The 24,189-nt window shown below is 51.5% G+C and overlaps 2 protein-coding genes across 2 annotated transcripts in view; both read left to right on the forward strand.

The window, feature by feature from the left end:
* The window catches only part of SLC25A33 (solute carrier family 25 member 33), a 32,651-nt gene extending 20,248 nt beyond the window's left edge, over positions 1-12,403 (forward strand). The window contains exons 3-7 of the mRNA XM_040645754.1: positions 3,485-3,562; positions 5,333-5,433; positions 7,051-7,117; positions 10,479-10,759; positions 11,929-12,403. Coding sequence (XP_040501688.1) covers positions 3,485-3,562; positions 5,333-5,433; positions 7,051-7,117; positions 10,479-10,759; positions 11,929-12,131 — 730 coding nt within the window. The 3' untranslated portion in view covers positions 12,132-12,403. The remainder of the gene's footprint in view (positions 1-3,484; positions 3,563-5,332; positions 5,434-7,050; positions 7,118-10,478; positions 10,760-11,928) is intronic.
* Positions 12,404-15,514: 3,111 nt separating this feature from the next.
* TMEM201 (transmembrane protein 201) overlaps positions 15,515-24,189 on the forward strand; it is a 30,236-nt gene continuing 21,561 nt past the window's right edge. Inside the window, exons 1-3 of the mRNA XM_040645537.1 lie at positions 15,515-15,627; positions 22,195-22,315; positions 22,889-23,077. Coding sequence (XP_040501471.1) covers positions 15,515-15,627; positions 22,195-22,315; positions 22,889-23,077 — 423 coding nt within the window. The remainder of the gene's footprint in view (positions 15,628-22,194; positions 22,316-22,888; positions 23,078-24,189) is intronic.

Raw genomic sequence — 24,189 nt, forward strand, 5'->3', positions numbered from 1 at the left:
CCTCACCCGCGCCCCCCCCCCCCCCCCCGGCAACCACTGATCTACTCCCATCTCTGTGGATGGGAATGTTCTTCTCCTTGATGCTGTTATAAACGGAATCAGTTTTTATTTCTGTATGCAGATTGTTCATTGCTACTATGTAGAAATACAGTTGATTTTTGTATATCAATCTCGTATCCTGCAGTCTTGCTGAACTTGTTTATTAGTTATAGTAATTGTTTAGTGTATATTGCTTAGTATTTCCATGTATAAGATTGTGTTGTCTATGTGAATAAAGGTAGTTTAGGTGGGGCACCTGGGTGGCGCAGTCAGTTAAGCCTCTGACTCTTGATCTGAGCTCAGGTCTTGATCTCAGGGTCTTGAGTTCAAAAGCCCCATGTTGAGCTCCATGCTGGGCATGGGATCTACTTTAAAAAAAAAAAAAAAAAAAACAACTTTTGCTTTTTCCTTTCCATTCTCGATACCTTTTACTTCTTTCTTCTCATCTAGTTGCTAGCCTGACATTTTTGAGGATAGCTCTTACAGTTACATATATTCTTTCACTTTCAAGCAATTGAAATATTTTACGAACATCCAGAAATTTGAAGAAGAGAAGCTAAGATTCACATTTTTTAGTTTGTACATTCAGGGACTCTAGACCATGAAAAATTACATTGACCTGGAAAAAAAGGAAAGAACAGGAAAGAAAACTATGAATGGATAAAAGTTGAACATTATCCAGCATGCCAGGGACCAAAACATCAACTTAACCTCTTCACCAAAACTTTCAGCTTTGTTTCTAGAAACTTTATGGGAAAAATGGAAGGTGGTAGAAATAAAATTGGCAGGATTCACTTCACCAGGGAAGACACCATTTTATTTTACCTTCGGTGTCGTAATGAAGGTAAAGCATTGTAGAAACTCTTTTGACAACAGTATGATTATTAGTGAGCCAGATAAACTTAGAATGCTGTCGGATGGAGGTACTAATTACCAAGTGCAGAAAAATCTGCAGTGAGAGAAGGAAATGAAATTAGAGGGGACCTCAGTGTCATAATGTAAATTCTCTTGGATACCATGAAAATTGAGCCATTGAAAAGAATAAATGTAAACAACTTGAAGAAGCAAACTTGAAGAAGCTTTATGTTGGAGCGGAAAAATGCCTCTAAAGAATGTTCTACACAGGGGCGCCTGGGTGGCTCAGTTGTTAAGTGTCTGCCTTCAGCTCAGGGCGTGATCCCGGCGTTATGGGAACGAGCCCCACATCAGGCTCCTCCGCTAGGAGCCTGCTTCTTCCTCTCCCACTCCCCCTGCTTGTGTTCCCTTTCTCGCTGGCTGTCTCTCTCTCTGTCAAATGAAGTCTTAAAAAGAAATGCTCTACACAGTCCTTAGTCATTTTTTTTTTAAGATTTTATTTATTTATTTGTCACACAAGCAGGGGGAGCGGGAGGGAGCAGGCAGAGACAAAGGGAGAAGCAGGCTCTCCCCTGAGCAGCGAGCCCGATGCGAGTCTCGATCCCAGGACTCCACGATCATAACCTGAGCTTAAGGCAGAGCTTAACCGACTGAGCCACCCAGGCATCCCCCTCTTAGTCACTTTCAATGAGAAAACATATTAACACTTTTTTTTTTTAAGATTTTATTTATTTGACGGAGATGGAGATAGAGACAGCCAGCGAGAGAGGGAACATAAGCAGGGGGAGTGGGAGAGGAAGAAGCAGGCTCATAGCGGAGGAGCCTGATGTGGGGCTCGATCCCATAACGCCGGGATCACGCCCTGAGCCGAAGGCAGACGCTTAACCGCTGTGCCACCCAGGCGCCCCAACACTTTATTTTTTAAGCACGTTGGCAGGGGTGTGGAAAAATTGGAACCCTTGGGCATTATTGGTAGGAATGTAAAGTGGTACAGCTGCTGTGGTAGGTAACACAGCAGATTCTCAAAAAATTAAACATAGAAATTACAATATGATCCAGCAATTCCACTTCTGGGCATGTGCCCCCAAGAATTTAAACTGGGGACCTGAACAGATATTTGGGCACTCATGTTCACAGCAGCATTAATCACAGTAGCCAAAAGTGGAAGCAGCTCGAGGACCTGTCACCAGCTAAATGGGTAAACAACATGTGGCCCATCTACGGTGGAGCATTACTCAGCCTTAAAGAAAGGAAATCCTGGCACATTCTACAGCATAGACGAATGCTAATGGCACCGTGCTGAGTGAAATAAGCCAGCTGCAAAAGGACAAATACAGAACAGTTCCACTCCTATGAGGTCCCTAAAGTAGTCTGATTCATAGAGAAAGAAAGCAGAGTGGTGTTTGCCAAGGGCTGGGTGGGGGGAGGGTAATGGGGAGTTAGTATTTATCAGGTATGGATCGCCGTTCAAGGAGGTGAATAAGTTTTGGAGATGGATGGTGATGGTTGCACAACATTGTGGAAATACTTAATGCCACTGAACTGTACACTTTAAAGTGGTACATTTTTATATGTATATGTTGCCATGATTCTTAAAAATTAAAAAGAAAAAGCAGTATTCTCTTTCAGCTTGAGATACTGTGCTTTGGCTTTTTTTTTTTTTTTTTTTTAAGGATTGTATTTATTCATCAGAGAGAGCACAAGCAGGGGGAACAGCAGGCAGAGAGAGAAGCAGTCTCCCCGCCTAGCAAGGAGCCCAGTGAGGGACTCCATCCCAGGACTCCGGGATTATGACCTGAGCCAAAGGCAGATGCCAAATTGACTGAGCCACCCAGGTGTCTCTGTGCTTTGGCTTTCTTTCTTTCTTTATTTTTATTTATATTTTTATTTTTTAAAGATTTTATTTATTTATTTGACAGGGAGAGAGCCAGCCAGCGAGAGGGAACACAGGCAAGGGGAGTGGGAGAGGAAGAAGCGGGCTCCCATGCGCAGGGCTGGATCCCAGAATCACACCCTGAGCCAAAGGCAGACGCTTAACGACTGAGCCACCCAGGCGCCCCCTGTGCTTTGGCTTTAAAAAACATTCACCCAGCCCTTGAAAATCTTTTGGTTTTTCTATTCTGTAGATCCCTGATTGGGGCCCTTCTGTAATAAGTAAAGATCTGAAAGATAGGGTTATTAGAAATAAGGAGTAAATCCAAAAAAATACGATCCAAAGACATCTCAGAACCTGTTTCTCAGTGGGTCTTGTTATAACGAAGACACGATTCCCTGGATCAGCTGCCTTGCCAGACGCTCCTCCTGCCTCACAGCGCGTAGTACAGACCCTGAACATCTCAGTCCTTCGTGAACCAGGGAAAAGGCTTCCTGAAAACAGGTCAAACTGATGCTTTTGGAGCATGCTTTTTCACTGTAGTAACGAAAGCGGTATTCTTCAGCCTTCCGAAGCTGTATCGTAATATAATCAGATAAGAGTCTGGGGTCTGGTAAACATTCCGTTCTGCATTCACGGAGCTAGTGTGAAGGCCGACACCTCACTGTTTGTATAGGCCCTGTCTAAGGATTTTAAAGATCTTCTCTTATTATTCAGGTCAATCTTGGAGAAGGAGGGACCAAAGTCACTTTTTAGAGGCTTGGGTCCAAATTTGGTTGGAGTTGCACCATCAAGGTAAGCATTGAACGTTCCGCTGGCTCACGTGGTACACGGTACTCCTTTCTTCCTGAAGGGCAGTACTGCTAGGTTGGCCAGTTTCTTCTTCTGTATGGGATTTGTCTAGATGCTCTGACAAACAGAATAGTGACAACCAGTGTGTCTTTTGATGTGTGTGTGTGTATGCGTGTGTCAGAGATTCTAGTTATTTTATTCTTCAGTGAAGATCCATCTATTCTCATCACATGGAATCTTCTCTAAACAAGTATCTGCTACTTCAAATATGGTGCGTGGCCAGCAGTATTGGCCTCCCCCGGGGCTGGTTAGCACTGCACACTCTGAGACATACCCCAGACCTGCGTCAGAATCTGCATTCTGCAAGGTCCACAGGTGACTCATATGTACTTGGTTGCACTGATCTGAAGCAATTTTAAAGGCTTCTAGGCGTTATTTAAAACATCCTTATTTCTGTTACAAGGCTTAAATCTCTTGAAAGCCTGTTTGGTAAAAGTGAACAGGTCAGTGTGTGTGTAGCATGCCTCTGAAAAGTAGGTAAGAAACTGCTCCTAGAAACTGCCTCCTGGAAGAGGAGCTGGTAGCAGGGGTAGGATACTTACATTACTGTATGGAATACTCGGATGGACTTTAAAGAGAATTACTCTTTATAACAAAAATGAAAATGTTGTCTATAAGGTGAAGACTTAAAGCTTCCTAGAATTCTTGCAGATTTGTGCTCCAATTTATACACATACACCTGAGGGTGTTGTGAAAATTCAGATTCTTAGTAAATCCATTTGTTCCTTTAGAATTTTGTAGCATATGTGTATCATCTATTTTAAAATAAAAGCACTGGTCTGTGAGATTAAATGGGGTACGCATTATTAATAGATGGCAGACATACTGCATATGTGTAGTAAATAAAATTGAGCTGTATCTCCTTGAGGACGGTGCTAATTTGGTAACCCTGTTAATCCGATGTAGCTTCCTGGCTGCCACACCCATTTAGAACAGTTGGCACCTAGGAAAACAATACTGTTACATAACGCAGTGATGATAAGTAGTCCAGAACCTAAGTTAAAAAATACATTCTATGATTGATGCATTGGCCAGCCAAAATAAGGAACCATTTTCCCTCGCGTTGCTGGTGAAGGAGCAGGGAAAACACCAACCAGCCCCTACTCCCCAGCCCCAGTAAGAAAGAAGTCAAAAGAGGGAAAGCAGGCAAAGACCAGACCAGAGCCAGGGGTGGCGATGGGGGGGGGGGGGTGCTTAGGACGGGGCTACAGAAACTACGGGGATTGAGGGAGGCAGGGGCGTATTCAGTGGCGGAAACTGTATGAAGACAAACCTGTGATGGTTGTTCCTACGTGACCCTGAGTCACCCAAAAAAAAAAAAGTCAAATTATATTTGACATACCCATTGTGGTGTAAGGCAGGACAAGTGTGGTATGTTTTAGAAGTATTACACATTTTGAAAGTTTTAGTATAGATTTTGGTGCTTAGAGAATTGACATCCAGAATGAAGTATATCAGTGAATTTTGTATAATACCAAAATGTCCTCCTCTGCCATTATTCTGGAGACTTCTGCCATCACTGAATACTTTCCGGAGGGATACGCAGGACCTTTCTCTAGGGGCCTGCGGCAGCTTTTGGTTTTACAGATGAGATCGAGGTTTTGGTTACATGTTAACCTACTTTCTCCTGTTTTCCTAAATTTTTCAGAGGTTGTGGAGGGGCATATCTAGTGCCATGCCAATGTCTGTAGCGTTCTCTCTTTCTTCAAACAGGGCTGTGTACTTTGCGTGTTACTCCAAAGCCAAAGAGCAGTTCAATGGCATTTTTGTGCCTAACAGTAATATTGTGCATATTTTCTCAGCTGGCTCTGCAGGTATGTTACCCTAGTGAGTGGAGATAAGTTTCTCACTTTCCTAAAGCATGTGTTGTCCCAAAGAGCTTTTTCCGGGAATTAGAAATTAGCTCTTTGCTTCTTTTGCATCTAAAAGCATTTTTCTAACACTTACGTTAGAACTAATAAAACATGAATGTTTGAGAATAGTTTGTAACTTGGTTCCATTTTCTTTGACAACTAAAACTTTTACTCTGCCTCAGAATTTACTTGTGCTCGTGCATACTACTGGTGAGTGTTATGTTTCTTTTAAAGGAATATTCTTGCGTTTTCATGTCTTCCTGTTTCATTAAGTTATTTTAAAGATGGAGCTCTTTTGTGTGGCTCCCCATGGTGTCCAGTGTACCCTGTGGACAGCTGGCATTTCTGTCCACAGCCGGATTCTGGGATGAGGGCTCGGGGCTGTGGAGGAGATCTTTTAGGAGGGCTGGTCCAGATCAGGTAGAATGGGAGTTATTCCACTTACTGTAGAAAATTCATAATGGGGTTTGTTCCCCAGGAAATACTTGGCAAAGAAGCACGGACTTATAGATTGCTGAGCGAAGTCTCTGTCTTTTTAGGTATCATTTTGTGTCTTGTGTAATAGAAGAGGATCCTAGAGAACTTAAACAGGCATTCTGTGAAGTATTTTTGCCTCCTGCCAGACTGTAAGGTTTTGTTTGCCTCTGTCGCTCCAAATAGGTTCTGGTAACCTATCTCAGTAGTTATAAGTCATAATTACTAGATCCCAAGTAGAAGATAGCGTGTGCAAAGCTGCTTCACACGAGAAAGGAGTTTCTACCCAATACGGAGCTCCGAGGAAGAAATGCGGAGTGGCAGAATGAACGGATCAGCCCTCACTTACGAGGGTGGTTGTGAGTGAGCCATAAGCTCTAAGCTGGTCATCAGATTTGTGACTTTGCAAAATTAACTTAGAGGAACTGTTGGCAAATAAACCACTCTCTGGGTTCCTAATTAATCTGCTTAGGACTGTGGAGGGGACGAGGTGTTCAGAACTCACTATGTGTCAGGCTGATGCCATGGTACTACTCTTTCTGGTTGGTCTGGAACAATGAGCAATGTTAAGATGAGGAAGACTTGAAAAATGGTTCCTGTAAGCAGATCAGTCTTTAAAACTTCCAATTCCCTGAGATGATTAGTGAGATACTAAACTGTGTATGTTCAAATTCAGGTAAATGGAGATTTAGCAGCTTCTATTTTAAGTTTGATATAAGCTAACCTTTTGGATTAGATCACCAACTTAAAACCAAATTATTTCTGGACCTGAAGCTTATAAATTGAATTTTAGAATAGTTTCCATATTTATTACAGGAATTGCATTTACAGAAATATCAACAGCACCACCTACAGGTTGGAAAGACTAGACAGGGCTCTAGAAAATTGAGAGATTTGTTTTAGGTCCAACGTATCAATAGATGTTACATTTTAGGGGACTGTAACTTCCATCTGCAGTCTGGAAATGTAACTGCTTCATACTATCCATTTTTACTATTAAGCTGTTTAAATCTTGATCTAAGTTTATCATACGAAATAGCTTTAATAAGCATGGACTGTGTTGAGTGATGACATTGTCTGTTGGTTTTTTTTTTTTCCTTCCAGCTTTTGTCACAAATACCTTAATGAATCCTATATGGATGGTTAAAACCCGGATGCAGCTAGAACGGAAGTAAGTTATTAATTGTCTTTCCTTAATGTCCATGGAGATTTTCTTCTTCCTCCCAACTGCAGTTGTGAAATGAGGTGTACAGAGCCCTTAGGCATCCCCATCCTTGTTTTTTTCTGAATATAAGCTATATATAGAAACGCCTCTTGTTTTGAGATGTGTGCTGCCAGCCATTGTGGGGAGATGAGGACCAACAGAAGTAACACCCAGGGGGAGGTTGGAAGTTTGCCCACCTGACCCCTGATCTGCTCCTGACTTCTCTCAGATAGTTGGTGCGTCTCTGCTCTTGGCTGACCCCACCCTCAGTTGAAGCGCTGGGGCCCCTCCAGATGGCCTCTCTTTTACAAGTGGGAAGATGCCAGTAAGGTAAAGTGGCAAATGCCTTCAGGCCTCCAAAGGGTCCCTTGGATGTACTAGGTTTCTGCCCTGAACCTCTGGCCCTGGCCGTGGTTCCTACCATTCTCATGCTGTGGATCCCTTTGGCAGTCTGGGGAGGCCTCTGCAGTTGCCTCTCAGAATAATATTTTTGAAAGTGGAAACCAATTGTTGAAGTACAATTATCATTGTTTTTTAAAATGATGCAGTATAGTAATATACTTCTTTAATACAGTAAATAACAAGATCAAGCAGTGGCCCAATAATCAGCCTAATTTCAAAGACGTGATGGTGATAAGGGTCATTGAATTCTAGAACCCTTGTGTAACTGTGTGGCCTGGAAATATGTGCGGGCACTGGAAGCTTTCGGCTAGTTGAGCCAAACTGTAGGCAGCCTGAAAAGAGAGAAGCAGCAAGAATGCCCCCCTGGATGTATAGCCAGGGATCTGCCTTAATTTGCTTTTTCTCTCTAAATGACCATGGAAATCTCTGAATTGGTCTCGGATTCCACGTTTCCCCCATCCATTCTGTGTGAAAGAACCTTAGAGAATGTATCAGATCTCATCATTTTGGACAGATGGCTAGCTCATAATCCTTCGATGAATCTTGCATACTCTCACGGTCAAATCCTAACTCCTAGGCTTAACATTCAAGGTCCTTTGCAATTTTCTAAAACTGTCATGTGCTTTTAGACTTCCATCTCCTTGAGTGTGCTGTCCCTCCCCGGGAATCCCTCTCCCCCTCTTGTCGCTCAAGAACACGTGCTTGTCCTTCAGGCTGCTGATCAGCGTCCTCTCCTGGAAACCTTTGGCCACCACTCCCCATTTCCTGTGTGCCCCACACAGTCCTGGTGTCGTCCCTGCTCAGCAGCAGGTGCACGCACAAGCCGGCTAAGAGCCTGGACGTGCGCTCTTTCCAATCTACCTCGTAAGCGTCCATGCTCAGGACATTGTATTTGTTTATCTTCTTAAGATTTACTTATTTATTTTAGAGAGAGAAAGAGTGTGTGAGGGGGTGGAGGGGCAGAGGGAGAGAGAATCCTCAGGCAGACTCTCCGCTAAGCACAGAGCCCACCTCAGGGCTGGGTCCCAGGACCCTGAGATCATGACCTGAGCCGAAATCAAGAGTTGGATGCTTAACTGACTGAGCCACCCAGACAGTGCCATGCTCAGGACATTTTATTTTTTATTTTTATTTTTTAAAGATTTTATTTATTTGACACAGAGAGGGACAGCCAGCAAGAGAGGGAACACAGGAGGGGGAGTGGGAGAGGAAGAAGCAGGCTCCTAGCGGAGGAGCCTGATGCGGGGCTCGATGCCAGAACGCCAGGATCATGCCCTGAGCCGAAGGCAGACACTTAACAGCTGAGCCACCCAGGCGCCCCTCAGGACATTTTAAAGCTTTGTTTGGGTGGGCTCCGTTAACCGGTCCTGCAATGGTGCATATTTATTGCATGCTTGCTGTGCAGTAGTCACTGGGGAAACAGCAGGGAATAAGCCATAGGCCCTGCCTTCCAGAAACTCACAGCTTTGCAGAAAATAAAGAGAATTGTAGGCTGGTGAAATAGGGGCCAGAAATGCTAAGGACCCCTCCAGGCAGGGCGGGCATAGGAGGGCCTCCTGCGGCAGTGATGTCCACCCCTACCATCCAAAAAATAACAGGGGAGGAGGCTATGGCACATGCTTCAGGCTGAGAATGGAGTATGAGGAAAATCGAGAGACAAGAAGCATTCGTTTCTGGGGACCCGAAGGAAGGGAAGCATGGTTGGGGTGTGCTCTGTGTGTGTGTGTGTGTACGGGGGGGGGGGAGGCTGCAGAAATGCATGGGGGTGGGGCCACATCCTTCAAAGCTTGGGAGGGTCTTGGAGTTTGGCTTTGGGCTCTAATTTGAGGGCCATGGAGAGCCATTAGAGCCGTGGTTTGGGGTGGGAGTGGGGAACACTCCGTCCCCCCCAGGGGACATTTGACAGTGTCTGGAGACACGTCCAGTTGTCACAACTTAGGTGGGATGCTTTGGCATCTCATGGGTAAAGGCTGGGTTATTACTAAACTCCCAGCTCTGCAAGCACAGCTTCTGCGGCACAGAATCATCTGGTGGAAAGTGTCAGTAGTGCCCAGACTGAGAAACTCCACATTAGAGGCTTTTAAGCAGGGCAGTGGTGTGGCTGGTCGCTCCAGCCAGGGTGTAGAGAAGCAGCCTTGGAAAGACACAGTGAAGAAGGGAGAGCCTGTTGTGGCTGGTTGGAGCAGGGGACACGCTTGTCTTCAGCCCCGAGGGAGGGCTCTGGGGTTCCCTCTGCATCAGGCTGTTCAGAGTACTTCCCATCACGAGCCAGGAGCAGCGAACCTGAGGCCTTCTATTAGTTATAGTGTGGTTTATTCGATGTTTTATCATTTCATAAATTTAGAAATAATGAAATCAAAACACGCCATCTGGAGACTAGCGTTAGGAAGGCTTACTGGTGTAAGCACCTCGCGCTCACTGCCCAGTCGGAATGTTGGTGAGGCTTTTCCTTGGCATTTTCTGAAAGCAGGTTTGTGCCATGATTGTAATTCTGCTCTACACACAATTGTGTCCTGCTCTCCACGCAGGCACTTCACACAGCTGACTGCCTTCACAACTGTGTTAATCTAGTACGGGTAGCATCGTTTACTTATCTATGCTAGTCCTATTTTTAGATAATTTGGATTGTTTTGATTATATCGCAGTTATATTTTCCTCTGTGATGAATGTCTTCGTCCGGCTCTTTCCAAAATTAGGTCAAAGGCTATGGACGTGTTTTCATGACTCTCGGTGCAGATGCACACACTGCTCTGTGGCTTAGCAGGTGTCCCAGCCCCCGGGCTCGGTGAGCACAGGACAGGGAAGACACATTTCACCTGCCGTATAATTTCTCTTTATACTCAGTGCTCATTTTTTGCAGCCTGATAGACGAGCCAAGCTCCTCCTGAGTGTGCATTTTAATGGCTTTTCATTGATCTTTACACAGAGTGAGAGGCTCCAAGCAGATGAACACGGTCCAGTGTGCTCGCTATGTTTACCAGACAGAAGGCATTCGTGGCTTCTACCGGGGATTAACGGCCTCATATGCTGGAATTTCAGAAACTATCATCTGTTTTGCTATTTATGAAAGTTTGAAGAAGTATCTGAAAGAAGCTCCGTTAGCCTCTTCTACAAATGGGACTGAGAAAAATTCCACAAGTTTTTTTGGACTTATGGCAGCTGCTGCGATTTCTAAGGGATGTGCTTCCTGCATCGCTTATCCACACGGTATGTTTTGCTTTTTCTTCCAAACAGTAGAACAGCTGTGAGGTTTGTGTCATCGTCCGTATACCTGGGCTTCTGCAGCTCACAGTGAACGCAAGTCCCTGCACGTGCTAAGGTGACGGAGTACAAGTGAGGCTGCATTCTGCTGTCGGTTATGTCAGCGGCAGGCACTCAAGCCCGTTCAGCTCCAGCATCTCGTGGCCAGAACGTACTGTGCAGAATGTAGGCCCTGTGTTGTAGAACTTCGGATGTTTTCAGAGAAGCCAAAAATCTGGATTTTATTTAAAATTCCTCGATTTAAAAAAACGGTGTGGGTGCCAACCAAAAAAAAACCCCTCAGTTTCCACTTTGAATGGAGTGTTGAGTGAGGCTCCTTTGCTAAGTCTTTTTTTAAGGAATTAGAGACCTAATGTTCCACTGACCTACTTAAAAAAAGAATAGCTTAGTTTATTGTACCACGAAAAACAGGTTTTGTTTTCAAAAGCCTGCTGCACTGTCAGCTCTGACGAATGTACATGGTCAACTCCAAAGCAGGTAATTGAGCCCCCGTCACGTGCTGGGGCACTAAGCGGCCCCCCAGGGCTCAGGGAAAAGAGGTTGGGCTGCCTCCCATGGTGGGGTGGGGAGACGGGAGCATGTCAAGCAGTGACAGGTGTCATGCTCGGGGTGCCTGCGTCGGGGAGGGCCAGGTGTGCAAAGGTCTGAAAATGCAGGAGGCAGCTTTTGAGCTGGAGAGAGCGGTGGAGAAGGGTTTTAGTAGGAGAGGAGGTTGGCAAGTACATGAAAAGAAAATCTTGATGATTTGCCATGCTTAATACAAATTACACCTTCAGTGAAATTACGGCGTTCGCTTAATTGGGAGTAGAAAACCACAAACTATCTTAAAATGAAGTCCCATTCAAAGTAAGCTTTTACAATCCCTTAAAAGTTATTTTGTACTTTTGTTTGTATATGTAATGTCCCTAATTACCATTTCCCAGAGTTAGAAAATGTTCTAAAAAGGTCGCAACTTTTCATTGTCGTAAAGGACTCTGCTGTCCAAGTAGAGCTGCGATGGCAAATAGCCAGAGATGTGCATTGGCGGTTACAGAGCTGTGTGCTTTGAAATCGCTCATTGTATCGCTTGGTGATACAGTTCGTTTGTAGTATAAAGTATGTGTTTCTCTCTGCAGAAGTCATAAGGACACGGCTCCGGGAGGAAGGCACCAAGTACAAGTCTTTCATCCAGACTGCTCGGCTGGTCTTCCGGGAAGAAGGTTACCTTGCCTTTTATAGAGGACTCTTTGCCCAGCTCATCCGGCAGATTCCAAATACTGCCATTGTGTTGTCTACCTATGAGTTAATTGTGTACCTGTTAGAAGACCGTACCCAGTAACGGGCCAGAAAATTGTGCTCTAGAGGAATAAAATTGAAAAAGTCTAGAGAAATTTTTTTTCCATTGATGTTTAGAATGTTTGAGACTGAAACAGGAAAGGCCATAAAATATGTGGCCCGTATCACCCGTTGGACATTTCCTTTTGGATTCATGTTTTCTGGAAGGTTTAAATTCATTAACGTTAATAGTTAATTATAACTTTTGTTTTTTTAACTTAAGAGGATTCAGGATTAAGCAGCAGCTAAATTAAATCACGCTACTTAATTTAAGTATAAATTTGGTTTGTGTCCTCTTTTATGTTCACTGTGCCATAAGTAAGTACTTAGTGAATCATGACCCTAGAAATGCAGAGAAAACCTGCAAAATCAAACTACAACTTGTTTTCTCATCTGACACTCCACCGCTGTATAGGTAAGATGTGTCACGTTTTGGTGGCACTGGGTGGACCGGGACACACTTGCCAGCCATTTTTCTTACCTGTACATTTCCAAGTCTTGTGCAGATTGAAAATTGAAGCCTTCAAGCTGTTGAGTTAAAAAATAATTACAACTTTCTGATACTAAATATTTTAAACTGTAAACATGTTTCTAAAGTTATCCTTTATCCCCAGTTTGAACCAAAGACAGGAGTTTAATGAACTGTTTACCGATCGTCTTAGTCCTGGACCAATTTCCAGAAGTTAAGCCTGGTCAAGCCCAGGTACCTTGTAAGTGTCGGCTGTGAATGTGGAGTAGGGTGAATAATAGACCTTTCCTGTCAGGTCTTTAACCCTGTTCTTGGGTCCCTAGCACTGGAGGAGAGGGACATGACATGGGGTTCATTGCCCACCTCTCAGAGAGTTCACTTATATTCTCACAGGAGGTGTGTTTAAATACCCTAGTTCACTGTGTTTTAAACAAAAAACAAAAAAAAAACCTAGAAATGACAGATGACCAGAATTTTAACCACACCCCATCAATCCCTACTTTTGAAGGAAATTTAAGAAAGGACAAAGGTAACGCAGAAGGCAGGTAGGACGGACGGTCTTCAATTAGCTCTGCCGCTGGAATTTGCTTATTGTCCGCTGAGGTTTTCAATCTGAATATCTAGAAAGATACTGGATTCTAATAATTGATGCATTGTCATTTCAGATTCAGATGCGCTGGTGGGGATGAGAATAGGATATTTTCAAATTGTATTTAAATGGAGTTTAATTTTGCTCACCTTTCGGCATGAAGGAGGCGAGCTGCCATGCCCGAGCTCACTGGCAGAATTCGCTTCCATTTCAACAGCTGTGTAGAAGTCCAAATAAATCATCTTAGTCAAAGCATCGGTGCTTGTAAACCGCATGGCAGTCAAGAGATTTCTGTTCCAGGAGCTCAGTTTAACTGTTTAATAGTAGTGTTTAGTAACATCTTCCTATTTTAGTATTCATATTAAAACCTGAATTTTTCCTCAAGATTTGAAGGTTTAAAAATTAGGTTGCTTAATACTCGCTAGTTGGATATGAGAATTATTTGAAAATAATTTTCATTTTTACATTCTTGAATTAATAAATTTGATGCTGACCTAGGATCGTTTAGTCCTCTGCTTGCTTCTCCTGCACCAGGACATTGAGATGAGAAAGGTTGAGCACCAGAAGTAGGAAGAAAAGCAGGAAGCTCTATAAAGGGGCTTGTCCGATCTGAAATGGGCATTGTCACTGTTTGAGCTGTCCATGGAGGGGTCCCATGGTTGATTTCTCTCTTGGGCACAAGCTCAGTCTTCGGCATTTCATTGTTTTTAAGTAGCCACATATATGACTTGGAAAACCCTCATTGCTTACCCACTGGGTGCCAGTGTGTAAGACGTTCTGTATTTTCTCATGGAAATGGTTTCTCGCAACCTCATGAGGCAGGTGTTAACCGTGATCCACATTTTACAAATAAGAGAGGCTCAGGTTTAATGACTTGCTTGAGGTCTGAGAGATGGTAAGTTGTAAAATGGCCAGCAGTGGGTTTGTAGTGCTTGTTGGGTAGATGACTATAAGGTAGAGGGGACATCTGAGCCTGAGGAATGGTCTGACCGAGGCCGGGGTCCAGCAAACCACCCCATTCTCTCAGGGATCAGGAGCCCGCAGGCACTACCCCAAAGGTGAGATTCTGCTGGTAACACCCAGGAAGGACGCAGTTGTTGGGTGCGTTCTGCGGTCTCTGAATCTTCCTTGGAAAGAAAACAGTATTGAAATACAGTGCCACACATTTTGAAGGAGGTTTCACTGATGTTTGTTCATTCTTGGTGAGAGCAGCCACACAACCAAGGCAAGGCTCTGGCCCTGACCCAAGCGGCAGAAACAGGAGCGGCCTCTCTCACCAGCCCCTGGGTCCTGTGCCCTGCTCCCTGTCCTCTCCGCAGCTCCTAGGAATGCTGGTGCCTAGGGTGCAGGACAGAGTAACTGGCAATAAGAAACAGCGGGAAAATTTGCTGCGAAATAACCCCACACTGACACTGCCCCACCACAAGAAGAACTCGTGTTGACCTCAGAAACACTGGAAAAGCGTGGACACTGAGACAGGTATCGTGTAACTGAATAGGAATATTTACAACCCGCTGTTTGTTTTGTTTTTTTAGTATGAAAGTAATTTAGCTCAAGCCCATAATACTGAAACTGGCATAAAGTGGAACTTCTCTAAATCCACGCCCCTGGGGTAACTTTGCAGCTCAGTGCTAACAGTCCTTACTGACTTACTACGAGCTTACACATATTCTAGGAGTGTCTTTATTAACTTAGTTATTACCCAAATCAATGGGCATGTTCCGTTTATTTTTGAACAGTATCCTCCCTCCAGGCCAATAGCTCCCACCTTACTTTCCGAAGTTCCGAGGTAGGTCTGTCCTGTGACCCGTTCAACCTCGCCCCTATGGATGGACGTTCATGTTTCCATTAACTAAATTTTTGTCCAGTGGAGTGACTTAAAAGAGCTGCAACTTGCAGCAAAACAGGTGTTCGAGCACAGGCTGGGCTTAGCCAGCGTTGGGCAGGCGGGACTAGCGGGAGGAAAGACCACTTACGGCCTGTGCCCCATGGTGCTAAGGTTGGCCGACTTTGGTGGAGGCGGCTGGCGCGGAGGAGGGCGGGGTACTCGGCGCTGCGCCACCTCCCACCTCCCGCCGCGGGGGGGCGCGCGCGGCCCTGAGCCGCAGCTTCCGCCGGCGCCCCGCCCCCCGGGCTCGCCCCGAGCCCCGATTGGCTGCGCGGCGGGAGCGCGCCGAGTCAGGGGGCGGGCCCGCGCCGGCTACAAAGCGGCGAAGGTCACGGCGCGAGGAGGCGCGCGCCGCCGCCCCGCGTCCCGCCTGTGGCCCTGGGCCCCCAGCCCCGCGGCCCACCGCCAGTCGTCCGCTGCCCGGCGCCCGCGCGGGGAACCATGGAGGGAGTGAGCGCGCTGCTGGCCCGCTGCCCCACGGCCGGCCTGGCCGGCGGCCTGGGGGTCACAGCGTGCGCCGCGGCCGGCGTGCTGCTCTACCGGATCGCGCGGAGGTGAGTGCGCGCGGCCCACGCGGCCTCGGCCCGCCGCCCTCCCCCCGCTCTGGCCCGCTCCGGGGCCGCACGGCGCCTCCCTGCCCGCGAGGCCGCGGCGTGGAAATGGGGGCCCGGCCTGTGCGCCCACGCGCGGGGACCCGCTCTGCATGCCCGCGTCCCCCTGGGGGCTGGGTTGGGAATGTTCGTGGTGGGGGAGCGGCCGCGGAGTGGGTTCGGGGATCCCAGGAATGCGGGGCGGGCGAGGACGGCCAGCGCGTGGGTTACAAACTTCCTCCCCCACGGAGACGCGTGCCTGCTGAGCCGCGGGATCTGCGGGGCAGCCCCACGCCCACCCCGGCCCCCGACACCCTGCGGGAGAGTGCCGCCGAGGTGGGACTGCGCTCTTGTCCGCCTTCAGCCCTGCTCCGCGGGCACACGTTGGGATGGACTGATACTAGCTGGCACTTTCTGGTCGGCTCAGGCGTTGTTCTCATTTCATAGGGACCCAATCAGAGTCACGACCCTAGCAGTCCCTGGAGAAGGAAGCAGAGGGACAAAAGAGCTGAGTAAATTGTCATTAATTACAAGAGCCACCGTGTGAACTGGAGCCTGCATTGCTAACCCCTGGGCTACACTATCTCCCAAGAGCAGGAAAGCCTGATATTCTTTAATGGGCTGGGCCCCTGCTGCTGCCGCCGCTGCTGCTGAGCTGGTTCAGTGGCTGCCCCAGCCCTGACAGGGCTCAAAGATCGTGGTGACCCTCGTATTCAGAGCTGGCCTCTCTGAGGAGCCTCCGTGGTCAGGGATAAAAGCTGAGGGGCCTCTTGTTTCATCAGGGCCTCAGGGGCAGCCCAGCAGTTTCTGCATCTGATCCAGCCTCTCAAAGGACAGAGAAAAAAGATAGGGTTGTGAACACATCCTAGGAACAGAGTGGGTGGGTTTGTCGTTTCAGCAACGGACCCGCAAAGCTCAGATATGAGGTAGGAGAAGAGAAGAAACGTGCCTGCAGTCCCTCAGCAGCAAGTGGCAGAGCTGGGATTTGAACCTGGGCAGTCTGGTGGTTCTTCCTTAACTGCCACCATATGCTGCTTCTCACCCAAGAGAGAGAGAAGTGAGGGCGACTTGAGTCACAGGCTTTTTGGAGGAGGAAGGGTAGGAGGGACGTCAGCTGTGTCTGCAGGGTGAGCCAGCCAGGCGGGCTGAGGAAGGGGTGGCCTCCCAGGGGAGGATGGCTGGGGATTGAAGGAGCTCCCAATTCAAGGGGTCCCTTACACTGCATGTCTTCCAGCGTTCCAGTTCCTGCCCAATTTCTGGAAGCTGGAGGGGCTTCCAGGACCACCTGGTTCAAAGTGGTCGTTTTATACATGAGGGCACTGAAATGCAAGGGCACGTGGCAGTTTGCTCTGATTCCCAGAGCATTTGGACAGCGGACGGGAGTCCAGGGCCCGGCTTGTCTCCTGGACACTGCTGCCTCCCGGTTGCCCTGGGGTGGGGAAGGGCACACCAAGGGTCAGAGCCTGGGTCAGGCTACAGTTGTATTTAGTGTGGCCCAGTTTGGACTGGGTTTGCTCGCTGTGCCTCAGGCTCCTGTGTCTTCAGCTGTGGCTATTCTCAGGGGGTCCTGTTCTCCCCTCCTGGGCTGCTGGCCGCAACTTTCCCTCTCCCGGAGATAGGAATCTGGGGACTTGGGGCAGTGTTAGGCAAGCTGGCTGGAGGGGAGCCAGGAGGGTACCTGGAAGGCCTTTTCACTCCAGTGGCACGACGCCAGAGTCACGGTGTGGCATGGGGACCTCTTGGTTGGGCTGAGAAGGACCAGACCTCTTACAGGATGCTCTGAGATTTTTGGAAAGCATTGGCTTTTGTCTGGGCATCATAAATTGGCCACTGTGCTGAGCCAGAAGCAAGACCAGCCCTGTAGAGACTGAGCCTGTCTCCCTCCAGCAGGGAAGACACTGTGACAGTGAGGAACGTTGGCTTTGGCTGTACCATGGGTTTTGAGTAACCCTCGGGAGGGTGTGTAAGGAGAGTTTCTGGAAAGTGACTTGGTCGGATGGCGTGCTGCTGGGCTCAGCATAGAGGTGGCAGAGACCTAGAAAGCAGACTGGCCCAGTAGCCTGGGGAAGAGGCCACTTCTCTGAAGGGCTGCAGCCCTCCCCGAGCCTCAGTCCTGCCTGGATTGTTAGGAGCTCGTGCTGACGACACACCCGTCGAAGTACCTGCACAGCGCCACCTCCAGAAACCCACTCTCCGGATGCGGAAACGGGGCTTGGAGGGCTTGGGCTCGTACCCTCCTCTTGCCTCTGTGGAACCGCAGATCCACTCTAGCCCTTCAGCTTCTGACCAAGCCCCACACTCTGTGTCCTCGCTGAGGACACGCGGGAAGCTGCCACTGTCCCCACGGGCCGGGAGCCGGAATTACACTTCCCTGGGCTAGCTTTAGCCTGCCCCTAGGCGGTTGTGATGGCTGCCTGTTCCTGCCCGGCCCCAGACACCCATCTCCGGACTCTCCTGCTCAGCATTGTGTCCAGGATCTTCTCTCCTGCTGGCACATCTCTGCTCGGGGCCTCCTGTGGCACCCGTGGGTGTTTATTGGAGTATCTACTTTCTGGGGTTTGGAAACAGAGAAGGGCAGCCTCCTGGGTCGTAGCAGAGCCTCGGCCTGGCGTCCAGAGTCCCAGTCTCCCGCCCACCTCTGGCCGCACTCTCCTGCTGCTGCACACTGGCCAAGGGGCCACCACCCCCTGGATGCACGCTGGGTGTTCCCTCCCCCCCTCGGCCCAGCAGTCCCGCCTGCTTGAATGCCATCTGCTCATTGTGCCCTGCTGACCAGCAAACCCATTCTTTAGGGTAACGGCACATGTGCTCTGCTTGTTGGCCTCTCCTGTGACATCTGTCACCAGCTGCCCTGTGAACTTTTCTCATCTCGCGTCCAGGTCAGAAGCGGAGAGCCTGCTCGTTTCTGTCTCCCTACAAGCCTGGCGTGTGCTCAGTAAACACAGGTTGTGCTGAGGTGAAGGAGGGCAGTCCGCTGTCCCCAGGCCAGGTCTGCCCCCAGACAGGTGGATTTGGGGGCTTTCTGGCTTGAGGCTGGGCGGGAGGCCGGGAGGCACCAAGTTGCTTTTTGGTGCTACCGTGCTGTGGCCCCGGGGACACCGACTCAGATTCTCGTGGTTGGCGAGCGCAGCGTGTGCTGTCCACTCAAGGCACGGAGGAGCAAGTGAGGAGCCACCTGGGGTCCAGCAAGGCCCTCCTCACCTGTGAGGCTGTCCTGCGCTGTCTTTTGGGGCCCTGCCAGAGACAAACCTCCTGGTTCCTAAGGGAACCAGCCTGACTCTCATAGAGACGGTCTCGCACACTTCACGCAGCCAGCACACAGGGCCCAGAGTCATAAGCTGTCTGCCAGGCCCCTCTCAGGGGAGGCTGGGCACGTCTTGGGCCTGGTGGAAACATGAACACACGTCTTCCCCAGACGCTAAGCCTGCTTGGATAGGGCGAAGCCCCATCCTTGTGTCTCCTCCATGTGACACGGTGCTGGGCTCCCAGCAGGTGCCGAGGACCTAGAGCTGCAGCCCTCAGAGGGGTGGGCTCACTCCTAGAACAGACGCCCCCGCCCCCATCTCTAGGAAATGTCAGGGCACGAGCCTCGTTTTCACTAAATGTCCATCCGAGCTGACGGGGTGATACTGTTGTTGAGAGCGTGTGTCCATTTTTTTCCCCCCAGCATGTGTGTTTAGGGCTTGTGGAGGGGTGGGCCGGGAGCACGTAGCTGCCCCCGCTTCTCCCACGGGGCCTTCCCTGCTCCTGGCTGCTGCAGGTCTCCTCTGGCTCCAGCAGAGCCCAGGAGGTCAGAAGCTGGGTGAACCCTTCCAGACCCTCCCGTCCGCCCACCTGCTGGGGCCCGACCTTCCTCCATTGGGCGGCCTGGCCAGGGCCCTCTCGCTCTTGCTTGTGTTACAGGGACGTGCTATCTTACTACCTCAGACGTTGTCCACAGCGCAGAAGGGGTTTGGAGGTTTTATGAGGGGCCCCGGGGGGGCCTTTCCCTGAGCAAGAGCAGGACCAGCGCTAAGCCGGCTCAGAATAGAGAGCCCCTAACCCTCCTCTGTCAAGCCTGGTACAGGTGGAGGTGGAGGTGGGTGCAGCCCTGGGAGGAGCTGCGCTGGTGGGGAGCTGACACCCGTGCCCAGCACCCCAGTGCTCGCTAGCCTATCCGCTGCTCCCGGGCCCTGGACCCTTTCAGGACTGGCCGCATAGGAGCCGGCGGACCGCCACCCTCACCCCCCCTGGCAGGGATTACCATGGGGTGACAGTGAAAGGAGCCAGAGCCGCTGGCTGGCCCGGGAGACCAGAGCTAATCCCCCGCCCCCCCTTCCTGCTACCCGCTTCCAGGCCAAGCTCATTTCCTGAGCAGCGGAGCTGGAGGCTCCCAGTGGAAATGATGGCTTCCTGGGGCAGGAGGGGGTCCAGGGGCTCCCTGCGACCGAAGCCGCACGTCCTGCTCACCCACGTGGGTCCCCAGGGCCGGCGCCTTTATCTCCTGCCTGGCTCGCCCTTTATGCTGAGGCTGCCGGCTCCTCTGCTTGGCTTCTCTCCAGAGGCCAGGTGTGGCCTGGTGGGGGGCGGAGGAGGCCCATGGTGAGGATGGGGGTCCCGGGGGCAGGTGAGAGAGGTCTCTCGGCCTGCGTCATCACTCACTGGGACGTGCCTCCCTGCGCCATCACAGAGACGCCTGTAAAGCAGGTACACGTTAAGAAAAGGCAAGCCAAGTGCCAGCATCTGGGCGGAGCAGGTTTCCACACCTCTCGCCTTGCCTGGCACCACCTTCTCCCGCTCTGTGCGTGGAGCCCAGGGACGCTGTCCAAGCGCCTCGCGCCAGCCACCTGCCAGGCTCAGCACTTTCCTAAATGCCCTGGTTCGATCCTCTCAGCGGCCTCCGTTTGAGGCAAGGATTATCATTATCCCCATTATCCCCAAAGCAGTGGAGGTTCCAGGAGCTAGGTGACTTTCCCCAGAGGCCATATCACACAGCCGGGACCGCAGTGCGTTGTGGCACTGCCGTTTCTAGGCCTTGCTCTGGCCTCTTGCCGTTGACAAGATGTGGTGGTCCCTTGTCCATCACAAGGGCTTTGGCCTGAACAGGGGCAGGGAGTGTACTGCTGTGGTTGCCGGGGTGACCCAGGGTGCCCTCTGTGTACCCTGGGGCCCTTCCTTGTGTATCCTGTTCTCCCCCACCCCCTTCCTAGCCTAAAGACCATTTAGTAGGCACTTAGGCCATCATTGTTCTTCTGTACTTCCCACCCTTGACATTCTCTTGTCTCCAGGTGGCAGGTGGTAAGACTGAGGCCTGGACACCCCTCATAGCCTGCTCATGGTCAGTGGAGGGCAAGGGAGGGGTAAGGCCAGGAGGCAGCTGCGGTACTAGGAGCTTCCTCCAAGGCCCCTGGCAGGCGCAGGGACAGGAGGGTTACAGAGCTGGCCCTTTGCATTACAGAGCGCCTTTATGTGTCTTGTGTCATTGGATCGTTGTAACACACGGATGCACGGATTCTGTGATCGCTCGCACTCAGCAGGTTCAGGCCAGGCTGGGAGAGGAGGAGCTTCCTGGGGCTCACGTCTAGAAGTTGGCAGAGCCAGGGCCTCTGGCCTGAGGAGGCGCGAGGTTGTGGCCACCCTGTGGTCAGCACTTGGGTGGTGTGGCTGCCCACTGCAGCAGGGGCCCAGGCAGGACCCCAGAGCTGGAGGTGGCCTCGGGGGGAGCACAGGGGGGACAGAGGCCGTGAGGCCTGGACCCCAGGGCTCAAGCAGCTGCCACCCATTGCCTACATGGTTTCTAGATCCCTGGGACTGGAGGGGTTTGTTGGGCAGTTGCTGTACTCCCCCCTCCTCCACCCCATGGCCAGTGAGGTGGGAGGAGGGGCCCAGAGCACAGATCCGCCAGTGTCTGGGCCAGGATTATCCTGCAGACCCCACCTGTCACTGCATGTGTGGCCGACCAGGGCCCCTGTGGATTGCCTGCCCTGTCCCCTCCAGCAGGGACTCTTGGCTCCAGTCTGAGCAGCTGTCTGTAGTCCCTGGCCCTCCGTCTCCTTGGCCTCGCTCTCTTGGGATTTTCATCTGTGGCGCACAGGAGGCTCCTGCCATCTGGAAACTCCCAGAGGAGCCCTGTTTCCACAGCCCAGGGACAGGCCCAGGGTGTGCAGGCCTCAGGAGGGTGGTCCTAGAGCCCGGCCCCTGTTGCCCCTCTGCCTGAGCCCCCGGGGGCTGGAGGCCCTGGGTTCCCATGTGGGTTCCCATCTTCAGCTGTTCCCCAGGGCGGGGGGCGGGGGCGGTGGATCGGGGATGGGGAGCACAGGCGGGCAGGCTTTGCCTGGAGGCCTGAGGAAAAGCTCGACCCAACCTCGGCCTCGTTGCTGGTCCTCCTGGTGAGCCCTGAGCATGCAGCCGAGCCCCTCACCGACTATTTCCTCCGGCCTGCTGCGTCTCCGGCTCTGGGTCCCCCGGCCTGCTTCCCATGCTCTTTCTCCAGTCCCCATAGCACGGGTGGCAGAACTCTTCTGGCTGACGCGACCCTGTCCTCGTCCACAGGATGAAGCCGACGCACACCATCGTCAACTGCTGGTTCTGCAACCAGGACACGGTCGTGCCGTACGGGAACCGCAACTGCTGGGACTGTCCCCACTGCGAGCAGTACAACGGCTTCCAGGAGGTATGGGCTCCCCTCCTCCCGGCAGGAGGACGCGGGCCCAAGGCGCTGGGGTGGCAGTGTCACACCACTACAAGTGGCGGATCGGGGTTCACACCCAGATCTTTCTGGCTCCGAAGCCCGTTCCCTGCCTTGTGTCAGACCAGGAGTCGGCAGGCTCTCTGCAGAGGCCGGGTAGCGGCCCTGTGGGCCATGCTCTGCTGCGACCGCCCGGCTTTGTCATCCCACCGCCGCAGACAACACGGACACAAGCGCGCGTGGGCTCTGGTGCGGAGAAACTTGCGCAGACCCAGGCAGCCAGCCCGCGGGTTGCACTTGAGCTCCCAGGTGTGGCAGGGTGCCAGGGGGTACGGGGTGGGGGGCAGGCTGCACGCTCAGGGCTCCATGGGAAGTTTCTTCAGAAGAGAAGCTTCTGTCGCTCATGTAAAGAAAGGAGAGGTTTAAGATCCGCCACCTTTTCCCTGGAGTGTCGCTAGATGGGGCCTCCGTCCTGACGCCAGGCCTCAGCCGGCTCTCCTGTCCGCAGGGGTGGGGCTCCCCCGCTGACTCTGGTCCCCTTCCCCCCTCGTCCCCCAGAATGGCGACTACAACAAGCCCATCCCCGCCCAGTACCTGGAGCACCTGAACCACGTGGTGAGCAGCGCACCCCCCCGCGCCCCGGCGCAGCCACAGTGGGTGAGCAGCCAGGTGCTGCTGTGCCGGAGATGCAGCCACCATCAGACCACCAAGATCAAGCAGCTGGCCGCCTTCGCGCCGCGGGACGAGGTGAGGGCGTGGGGGCCGTGGGGGGGGCCCCTCCTCATCCTGCCCCGCGCCAGCCCCGCATCCTGGGCGCATGATTTCTTCCACCTCCGTTGGAGCACGCTTCTTGCTCCCCGTCCTGCTCGTGCTTACGGCCGTCAGGGCTTCCGGCCCGCGCCTGCTGGAGGGGTTTGTGCCGTGCAGGGAGGTGGGGTGCTTGGGCTCCCGCACAGGCCCTGTCGGACCCGTCCCATCTGTGTCCCCGAGTCAGTCTTGTCCGCTGGCTGGGCAGGTGATCTGCTCCGGAGTTGGCGCAGGACGCTCCCAGCTTCTAGGACGGGAAAGTAGGTACAGCCGAGCGGCCCAGCGCTAGGCCCTGGTCAGCTCGCATATCCTGGCTGCCTGCCCCCTGCCAAGCCTCTCCCAGTCGGGGGGTTCCTGACCACCAGAGAAGAGCCCGCCTGGGGCTCAGAGACTCTGGCTTTCCCACAGTTCTGCCGGCAGGAGCTAGGGCCGGGCCGGGGGTGACGGGCAACGTGCCTAAGGAAGGGAAGGCACGTGCAGTTTGGCAACCAGAGCAGCTGTTCTGGCATATTCAGTCCCAGTGAGAGACCAAACTGATAACCTTCCTGGCCACCGCAGACTGAAACGTTTGACTCCCCTGGGGAAGGAGAGGTGTGTTGCCTCATCTCTGGAGGGAGAAGGGGTAAGACTTAAATCTTCTGGGCTCTTCCTGAAGCCCAGAGGACCCTTCAGCTCCCACGAAAGCCCTTGGCTCTGTAGTGTTTTCTGGACCCTTGGTCTTAAGGGGAGGGGCAGACCCTGCCTCTGGGTGGGTTCCGTCTGCATCGAAGTAGTAGCCGGGAGCTATTTCTCCTACGACTCACCTGCCTTCCTCGAGCCTGAAGCAGGGGCCACGGCCTGAGCTCCTGGCCTCCGGGTGCGTCCCGTGCAGCCACAGAATCGGACTAGAGAGGTGCCTGTCGCCCGTGGGTCCTGCCATATGCCAGGTTCTGGGCCGGGCCTGCCGCTCGGGAGTCGGCATCACTGCACGCAGTAGGCCGTGTGTCCGCTCGGGCAGCACCGCAAGCAGGTTCCAAGCAGGGACGATTTGCTCGTGGTCGCCCCCCCCCCCC

This window comes from Ursus maritimus, unplaced genomic scaffold (genome assembly GCF_017311325.1).
Source record: "Ursus maritimus isolate PB19 unplaced genomic scaffold, ASM1731132v1 scaffold_32, whole genome shotgun sequence".
In the NCBI taxonomy this organism is placed as follows: Eukaryota; Metazoa; Chordata; class Mammalia; order Carnivora; family Ursidae; genus Ursus; species Ursus maritimus.